The following is a 10200-nucleotide window of genomic DNA, read 5'->3' as shown; positions in this document are numbered from 1 at the left end:
TGCCAACAGACTGTCCGGTAGCTATCCCATTTGCTAGGTTTTTACCCCCCTTATGATCTGCGACCCGGGTGAATGCCTTATTTGCCTTAATGGTGGTGCCAGCCCTGAATACAATGCGTCTTCAATCTTGATTTAAATTCTAAGAGTGATGGGACATGCCGTTCACCAGCAGGAGGATTTTTTGCAAGTTGTTGATAAAAAGTGCACCTTATTTGTTAGTTATATTCAATCTTGTTTTCCTAACAATACATTTGAATTTGATCTTAAACATGAGGTAATAATGCGATACCCTTTTTGACTTAGCAATGTGGTCTGTGGTGTATGGACAGCAATACGTTTATATTAAGGAGGAGTAAAAATTGGGGTGGCTAGGTTACAAAGTAGTGGCACGGCTGCCTTCACCACAACAAGACTGAGGTTCAGGTTATAAGGAGGTAGGGGCTTGTTCCTGCCTTGTACTTGATGCTTGTTGGGATGGGATCCAGCTTCGTTACGATTCTGTTCTAAATCGGTGAGGTTAGATAATGAATGAATGGATGGATGGGATCAAAGTCTCAATTACTTTACGGCTTTTTGCTAAACTTAGCTGGAAGTCTTCCTAGAACCATCAGAACAATGCCATGCTTCCTTCTCTAAATGACTGCTTTTTCAGCAATATTCCTAGAAGTGAATGAGTTTGGATATCATGTAAATGAAACAGATTACATCATTCATTAGTTTTTAAATTTGATTAACTATTTTTTCTTTATCTTGCTGATAAAGATGCCACTACTTATTTTTTCATATTTCTTACCAGCTAAAAGGTAGGTCATAGCAAGTACAGTTATGAGAATACTAAAGAAAGATACATTTCAAACAAAAGACTCTAAGGTTAACTGGATTTGATAAAGTAAAATGTAATTCTTCTGACATTAAACTGTAGTTTTGTAGAATGTCCACCCACCGCCAATTTTCTATTTAAAAGACAATCATCACTTATCACTGCTGTAGCTGACTGAGTTAAATAAATTAACTCAATAGAGAAATATTATGTAAGGTTTGTTTGATAAGCACAGCAGGGTGTGAAATACATTTGAGTGGAAATTGTATATTATATATTCTCAAAGGTTATCTCCTCAAATTTACTCATTTTAGACCTTGCTGTCAGGAAGAGGTTGGTGGTTTTATTTTAGAAACCAGTAGTGTAATTTCCCAACCTTTTAAAGAGCCGACACAGTTTTTGCCCTATTTTGATTCTAAAATACCACATTTTAGAGGGATGTTATCCAATTCCATCCAGTTTGTGCTTAAAGAAATCTACATTTTTTTGCAAATATACACCGAGAGGAACTCTGCCTATGAGAAAGCGGTTATGCATGAAATCAGCCACAAGTTTGATACTGCAATGCGATGTTTGCCTCTATGCTCACTATATACAGTATGTTTGGTTTGTTTCAAAGAGTTTTTTTTTGTATTTGTAATATTCTCTGTCCACTGCTTGAAGAATCAGTTGTCATTGTAAACTGTACATTTCCTTTTATTTTTCATCTAAGCCTGGCTCTAGTCATATATAAGCTGACCTCAACCACAGGATATAGCTTCAAACACTATCAACAGATTGTAATGTTCTACTGTAATCTAAATGTCACACTATTTTGGGTTTTAGTTGTGCATTAGGACTACAGCTGCTCATAGACCTATTTCTTGAGTCTGCTAGCTGTAGGCAAAAAACAAGAAAAACAGAAACCTTTCAGAATCCTTTTCTTGTCAAAATGACTACAGCGAGAATGAAAGACTTCAGCTGGTCTGCAGTTGTTTACTTCGCTCAGGCCTTACCACATCAACATTGAGATTTTCCCTTTTTATAGCAAACACTTTATCTGCACATTTCTTGGCAAACACTTTGAACACACCCACCATTTCCAATGTTTTGTTTTTGATGAAAAGTAGAAATGACAAATCAAACAAAGAAGCACTAGCCTTGATTGCTTAAAGCTTTACATGAGTGCATTTTCAGTTTTAATATTGGGCTGAGTAGGAGGGTACATGTAACAAAAAAGGTGAAGGAAAATTTCACATTGAAAAATAAATCTTCAAACTTGAAGCTTTAAGTTAGGGCCAGACAGCAGGCTAAAAATAAATTAAAAATAAAACAGTATGTGTGTACATCAACCACAATGTTACTTGCAGTATAGAGTATATGGAAGATGGTTGCTTTCGGTATTAGCTGTCTCAGTAGTGCGCTGTAATTTGTTTACAAATGTTATTCCATTATTTGAATTTTTGATTTTGGAATAGTCAGTTGAGGCAAATGCCATACACACTATTTATACATTCACTCGTGTTGGTTTTTGTAACGCTAAGGTGATTCTAACCATTGGCATTGTGCATTTTCATTTGTATGAAATATGCTAGTCAAGAGAAACATTAGGAGTTGCAGCCCTAATTGAGAGATACTCCAAGATCAATATAAAATTATTACATACCTATTCAATGTTAAGGATGATTTTAACATTTCACTTACATGCCTTCTTGAAAACAGATTTCACATATTATGCATTTGCAACGGCCGTGATCCAGAGTAGGGGTTTGATTTATTAGGGGAAAAAGTGGCTTTACATAATGCAAGAAAAGCTTGCCCAAATTACTTTTAAGTTAACACGCTTGTCAAATAGGTTCTCTTTCATGAGAACACACTTCTGAAGGTGATTCTGGATGTTGCACATACATCCGAGTCTACACTCCTCTCACTATCTCTGCACACAGGAGAAGCCTAAAATACTTTGCTACAAACACAAAGATTGACAGCAGTAGGGAAGCACATGCTACAAAGATATTCAAGAGGTTGTAGAGAAAAGGACTTACCGGATACTACTACTGAAAAGCGAATATCAAATATTAAAAACTACATAATAAACCTTAGGGCACTTAGAAGTGGCACCATGGTCAATGGTGGGTTCCTTCAGTCCATTGCTACCTGAGCCTCTCAAAGCTAGTACTGATAACGTCAATGAATAAAATAGATGCTTTAAATAACAATGTTAAACACTTTCTAGTGCAGTCTGTTCCTAACTCAATAGTGAAAGAAAGCTGCATTATGTTGGACATATACTGTAGGACTGCCAGGACTAGACGTTTGTTTCAAACATTTTCTAACAAGGAGCCATTGCTCAGTGAAGCACTTGTAAAGACAAGCAACTTCTATAACTACTGGCTATGCGAGTGAAGAGATTTGTCTGCTCATTTAGGCTAAGAATTGTACCTAGTAAACCTCAAAGTCAAGTGTTAGTATTGTATTCACTTCACCATTTTACCTTTTTTGAATTTTCTTCATTGATTCAATTTCTATACACAAGTCTGTCTAAATTCCCGATTCATGGAATAACCTGCCAATTGGAAATTTTAAATTTTCCTGTTTTCCCTGGCCATAGTTTATAATTAAGCTAGACATTAAGATTATGTAGTAATTGTTGCTTTTTATCTATTTTTACCTATTAAACTGTCAAGCACTAGAGCCAATTTTTAAAATGTACATACAAGAAAACCACATGTTATCTGCTCAGAAACTTGTCAGTTCTTAAAGTGTTTCTCTCTTCCTCCCCCACCCCCTTGCCAGAGTAGGTATGAAACCTACTGTTTATGAAGTACTCAGGAAGTAAAATGTTTGATGAAGAAAGCAAATTCTCCTCAAACTGAAGATGCTTGAGCCTGCTGCCATGTAAATACATCATATATGGCACAAGAGAAATACAGTACTAGTTTTACATTTGAATACTTTATAAAATAAAACTGCACTTGCAGTCAGTACAGACAAGTCTACTAATCTGCCTCCAAATTCTTACATTATGTGGGTCCTACTGCTGAAAGCCTAAGGCAGGGAAACCTTGTCTGCAGATTTCAATTTATAAATCTAGAGCCACATCCAGACCGATGTGGCATTTTAAACTAGAAGTATACAACTGCATCCTGACTATTTATGATCCAGGGAGAGCCCTGCTTTAGCAGTATAGACATTTAACAGATACAGGTTCTAATAACTTCACAGAAGACAAAGTCTCCACAACCTTTCAGAGTCACCCCAGCACTAAAACAATGTACAAATTCTACACCTGCAGATTTGATATATTTTGATACATTCTTTACATGATCAGGACTGAACCCATAAAAAAAAAAAAAACCAACAACCTGTCAGGATTGTGTTACATGCTTTCACAAGCAGACATGAATTGGAGTCAGATGGACAATATAAAATTAGGAAGCCAGGCTCAAGTCAAAATGCTACATTTCACTTTTTCATTGTATAAACAGTGAAATTCTTCCCATTCAATGCAGAAAATAAAATGGACACAGACATTTAGAAATCCAAATAAAAACTGCAGGAAAATGTGTGGTTATACTTAAAAGGTTGCGATGTCAAAAAGTGTGGACTTGCAAGTAAACTGGAAAAGTTATGGCTTTCCAGTATTTAATCACTATGTTGAGAGCCTCCCTTAGAACCCGATCATGTAGTGGGGGGCTGAACCTAAATTAAAGCATCAAAACAATAAAGGAAAATTAAAAATTGTGACCAGAGGGTGGTGAAGCCAAAAAGGAGGACAGGAAAAGGTTCTAAAGTTGAGCTTAATGCCAAGCAGTGGAAGTTTTCAGTAGGAAACCGCCAACCAACTAAGAGTTTGCAATTTGACTCAAATATCCTACATTACTTTTCATCAATAGAATTTAGGATTGTAGGTGTCCTTTGACAGAAAGGCAGGGCCACTATTCCGAGTTACGATTCTTAGATTAGGCATCTGTTATGCTACTAACATTGCACTAGTCACTCCATGTCAAAAAGGAATATGGTTTTAAATTTGACTCCTGAAAATTGATTACTGGCCATAAAGCCAACAGTTCCTTGCCTCATTAAATGTGGCAGCATTAGGTTTCTGGAACAAGGCCAGGTGACCTTCATCAACTGAAACAACTTTGAACAAAATTCAGAAAGCAAAAATTACTAGAGAAAAGGCAATCCTCTACACACCAACCACCACATGTTATCATAGCATGTAAACTGTTAAATGGCAGGTGCCACAGTCTGCTTGCATTTTGCTGCTATTTAGTGGTCAGTCTAAAGTGGTTTCTCCGAGCCTGAAGTCTGGTTTCATAGTATGAAATCAGATCTTAAATTTGGAGCCAGAATCTCCACTTTAAAGCTGTACCATGCGCTCACTTGAGCTCAAAATGGAGGTAGTTCAGTCTAAACTCATGGTTTGGCGTGTTGGACTCCACAACCCTACAACTCTGAATGAGCCAGGGCACTCTGCTGTTCTAGTACTTGGTCATGCCAAAATGTCAAAGATGTTTCTGCAATTTTTATCCAATTAGATTACTGTTGGAGGTCAACAAGTAGTGAAAGCTCACCCATTTAGCACATCACAGTATCAAATATTCTAGTTTAACATTCATGAAATTATATACTTGACAAACATTGTTCATTATATTGGATAGCATTTAGGACAAATTTGGTTTAAGTATTACCATGTCCAAAGATGGCAGTGCCCATTAAAGCCACTGTGCAGGTGGTTAAACTTTAGCAAAACTTCTGTAGCGATTCTCCCAATGGGTACATTTAATGGCCATGTGCTCCAAGCACATTATGATCCTGAAAGTGCTAAAAACAGAACCCTCAGTACTTGATTTAGGAACAGAGGTTTAAAAAAAAAAAAAATCCAAATAGTTGTTCTGCAGTCCCTTTATTAAACATACTGCACAGGTGGTCTTTGGCTATAGCAGGCGGGTCAATTTGTAATTCAGACAAGCCATACTGGAGATGGACACATTCAAGTCCAGGATGTAAATCCACATTTAGGTTTCCTGGGGAGGTACTGTAAATAGGAAAGCTCTAAGCATTACCAACCATTATACAATTGTCTTAGTTTAAATTACAATTTGCAAGCTTACAAGGGGAAATTCCAACTTTGTATAAAGTGTTACAAAGAAATGCAATAAAGTGAAAAAACAGGAAACTGCATCAAGGTATTTGTTAAATGTGCTAGATACAACCACAAGTTTCCTACAAGACATTTTCATAAATCAAAGTTTAAAACCATTAAGTTGTGCCTGATGGCATTTCTCTTATCTCTCAGATTTAGTCTTGTGGAAAGGACACATTTAAGGATACTGAAAACCCATAAAGGAGGCATAGGTGTGCTTATTTTCCTAGAGAAAAATATTGGTCCTAAAATGCAGCTGCAGACATTGGGTTGGAGTCAAAACCCAACCACCCCTTTTTTTTCGAAAGCAAAGTCATAAAGCACTCTGTACATGGGCACCTAGAGAACATTTGTCAATTAGCTTACCCACCTTTACACTCCATCCAGTCTAGGAACTAGCCTTTCCACAGTTGCCACCTTCTCCTCGAACTTAAAGCCTGATTCACTTTCTGACATCTTCTGTATCTGAAAAGAGTGGAAAGTGTTGGATTCTGCCCCATTCTTGTCAAGTAGAGGGTTTCTATCACTATTAATGATCGGTTGTATTTCTTCATCTGAAAGAGTCTCATGAACCATTTCAAAAGATGCCTCCTGGTTTTCCAAATCATTTCCCAAGTCATTTGGTAAAATCTGTTCATCTTCAGGTTTGAAATTCTTGCCAACATTCAGATACTGCTGTACAGGAAAGTCTTCATGCAAATCAGACAAGTGATGTGGCACAGTCTGTTCATCTTCAGAAGCCAAGATCTGCAGTGGACCATTGCTCATCATTCTCTTTACTTCTAGGAAACAGAACAATGAAGCATCAATCCAGCATGTTTGTCAGTGTTCCATCATTCACTAATAAAATATACATTTAAGACATCCATCAAGACCAGTTTAGCCTCTACAAGTGGACTACCAATATGCTAGGACACCTGAAGCCAGTTCATAAGTGGATTAGGCCTACAGCTTTGTAGTTTGCCCACTAGTGCCCATTATGCAAATTGATAACTAGTCCAGCTGGACTTCACAGTATTACCTTTGGGAAGTTTGGACCCTGTGTCTTTTGCACATTGAGAGTCACAGCAACTGCAAAGAGCATGATGACCGTCCAGTTCATACCACCTAAGAAAAAAATTGGGATTCACCAAGGAACATGGGTGGGGGCAAAGATGTGAATTAAAGCGGATTTGAATTTCCATCCAGAGTGCGATTTTTCAAATTATACTTGCCTCTTTGTTACCTTGTCATAATTGCAAGATTTTGCACTTTTTGATAATACATCTGTCACAGCCAACTCACAATGTACATAGACCTAGGGCCAAGAGGAAACCAATTATTCTACTGCTGTGAATAGTCAGAAAGTGTAATGGAGTAAGATTTACCCAAGGAGATATTGCGTGAAACTGAAAGGCCTCTATTATAAAGCTGATTGTATCATTAGTTCTTGGCAGAACAAACTTTGAAGCACAATTTTCATCCTTGCCATCCACCATGCAGCTGAAAAGAAAGTAATGAATATTAAAAAACACATTTGCATCTACTGAACCCTGCAGCAAAGCTAATTGGGTTCTAGTGGTATATTCCTTTTTATCAAAGCATACAGCAGCTGAAGAACTTACCCCAAGTTATTGATCAGAATGTGCCTAGGAGAAGAGAAGGGATCTGGGGATGCTGTTGCATGACAAGACTGAACAAAAAGCTTTTGTCTTGAAGATGCAAAATATGCAGTTGCCTGGAAAGCTATGGGCTGGCCAAGATAATATTGATTTCTTGTTGAAGTGACAGAGAAGTCAGCTGAGAAACAATAGATTCAGCATTTAAAGTTTAATTAAAAAAAAAAAAAACACACCAAACAAACAGCAGATCTGTGGCAAATTGAACAGAATTGCCATTGAGAACACCTCAAAGTTTGCCACTAAATTTATATAGTACAAAAAGGCACCTTATACCAACAACTCTCCCACCTCACAACTGGGGCTGCCCATTTAACTAGGAAGGTCCTTTCACATGGCTCCAAAGATCCTTTCCACTAGACATCGGAATATACTTGTAAATGGAGACCACAAGAAATTTAAATTTATAATTCAGCCTTTAGTTTCAGCATCTTGAACAGTTAATGTATTGGATTAATAAGCAGGCTTTAATTTTAATATCCATCCACTACAACTGGTAGGGCCAGAAATTAAATACAAACCTTAGAATCCTACAGCTTGATAGATTTGTTTTTACAGCTTTTTCCATGGAAACAAAACTTTGTCTAGTATTTGAAGGCAAATATTTTAGACCAGTTTCCATAAAGCAGTGCTCAAGTAACAAAACAGCAAGCAGTATGTACTCCGAGTTATACAAGATGTACTGGTAAAGACCAAAAAGATACACCAATTACCAAGTAAGCACTTATTTAAAAAAACCATACACTAACCATTCATGGTTTGAAGAGTGAAGCTGTGCTGGTTTCTCAGGTTCCTAAAATAAGTGCCTCGGTTCCAAATAGGATGGTATGCCAGTTTATAGGAGTGGTGTAACCTGCAAAGTCAAAGATGACAAAATTAAATGGAGGGTCCCAATTTTGAGAGAAGTAGCATAAAACACACACACACACCTACCTTTCATAAGAACACAAGAGGGATACAGAAAATGGACTAGATCTCCGTATAGGCCCTTTAGGCTCTGAAGGCTTATAATAAAGTGTATTGCTATAAACAAGCATGCCATTTACGACCTGAACAGAATCAAATTTAAAAAAAAAAAAAATTACCAGTAAATAGAAAACTTAAGAAAATTTCACTGTCTGCAAAAATATTAAAGATGGAGTTGGACCATCTATTCACATCACAATAGCAATGAGAATCACCATTCTACTGATCGTTTACAAGCTTTCCATTTCAAAAGCATCCTCATTTCGAAACATCCATTCACCCAAAGGGCAAAGCTACAAAAACTTAGAGCAGGTGGTCATTGTACTACCCAACTTCCTATTTAAAGATTGTGCATTTGCTGCCCAGTAATAGACATGGGCATCAACAAAAAAAACTGAATCTACACAAGCCTGGCTTACAATACAATTAAAATCTTGCAGTACTTTGTAGAAATGTGTATCAATCTAAGCTAAAATGCCCTGTTCTTTGCTCCAGTTAATACAATGTCAGCACAAAATGTGGGCTAGGCAAATTAAAGACCAAGGATGACATTAATCTGGGTGCCTCTGTACAATACAGCAGTGGTCAGAAACCACTTTCATAATCTTGTTAAATTAAGACCTTTAATAAAAGGCAGATATAAAGGGTTACATTAACAGTTGTGCTCAAGAAGGTCAGTGGAGATTCTACTCGGCCTAATGAGGAGTAAAGTGTATACCATGTACTAGACATCTTTAGGACAGCTCCAAAGCAGTCTTTGTGAATGAAAATACTAAATTAAGAACATTCAACTACAAAGTCTCTGTCCAAGAAAAGTGCACCACTCTACCAACACATCTGCAATAACTTAACTCATGTTAAACTACAAAGGTTTTCAAAATCTACATCTAAAAATTCTGTTACTAATCCCCTCCAAATAAACTCTTAACAATATGCTCCTCTAACAGAGGAATGCGACCTGAAACCGATTGCTTACTTGTGCTTTGGTATCACATTGCTGGAGGCTGTATTCAAAGAGGACTTCTGATCCAAATTGAGAGGTGCTCGTGCAGCCTTTACCTAGGATTAAATCGGAGTCTTTGCAACCGAAGCCGCATAGAAACTTATTGACCCGCACAAACATTTTACCATCGAAACAAGACACCGCGACTGCCCGCCGGGGCTGCGGCACAACTGGAGAAGGCCTAACTATCGGCGGGAGCCTCGGGTTCATTGCCCGCTGAAGAGCCAGCGGCATTGCTGCATAATGATCTCCGGGACGAGGGCGGAGTAGTTCATACGGGAACGGGGTAGCCTGCATAGGGATCCCATACTCTGGGACGTACTTAGCTGGGAAATTTGAATGGACGGCAGCGGCATCGTCTCCGTTTCCACCACTTTTAATTGAGGGAAAACGGTAAAAGACATCACTTGAAGTCTGCTTCCTGCTAATCGTGTCATGCCAAGAAGGGCTTCCCGAATCTTTACCTGCTAAAACGCACACTAAAGAAAACCAAAAACACAGAAGTGGTTGCATTTTTTTCGATTTAGTGAGTTGCCGGTGAAGATGGAAAATAGAAGGGCTGTGTCGCCATTAGTGCATTTATTGGTAGCGATTCCCGATACATTAATTGGGCACAATTAAA

General features: G+C 37.8%; 1 protein-coding gene across 4 annotated transcripts; it reads right to left on the bottom strand.

The window, feature by feature from the left end:
• Positions 1 to 5694: 5694 nt before the first annotated feature.
• On the bottom strand, positions 5695 to 10140 carry LOC120518011 (zona pellucida sperm-binding protein 3-like). Of its 4 annotated transcripts, none has more exons than XM_039740559.1 (9): positions 9552 to 10140; positions 8543 to 8658; positions 8359 to 8462; positions 7556 to 7730; positions 7319 to 7433; positions 7166 to 7248; positions 6973 to 7058; positions 6322 to 6733; positions 5695 to 5843 (listed from the first exon to the last, which is right to left on the bottom strand). In XM_039740559.1, exons 1-8 carry the CDS (start codon positions 10089 to 10091, stop codon positions 6324 to 6326), a joined length of 1629 nt encoding a protein of 542 aa, XP_039596493.1. In that variant the 5' UTR covers positions 10092 to 10140; the 3' UTR covers positions 5695 to 5843; positions 6322 to 6323. The 4 variants fall into 4 exon arrangements, with proteins under 4 accessions (XP_039596493.1, XP_039596495.1, XP_039596490.1 ...); XM_039740561.1 differs by having other exon boundaries at positions 5695 to 6416; positions 6525 to 6733; XM_039740556.1 differs by having other exon boundaries at positions 5695 to 6733.
• Positions 10141 to 10200: the final 60 nt, after the last annotated feature.

The sequence above is a fragment of the Polypterus senegalus genome, chromosome 17 (genome assembly GCF_016835505.1).
Source record: "Polypterus senegalus isolate Bchr_013 chromosome 17, ASM1683550v1, whole genome shotgun sequence".
NCBI lineage: Eukaryota > Metazoa > Chordata > Cladistia > Polypteriformes > Polypteridae > Polypterus > Polypterus senegalus.
This window is presented reverse-complemented; position numbering and strand designations above follow the sequence as displayed.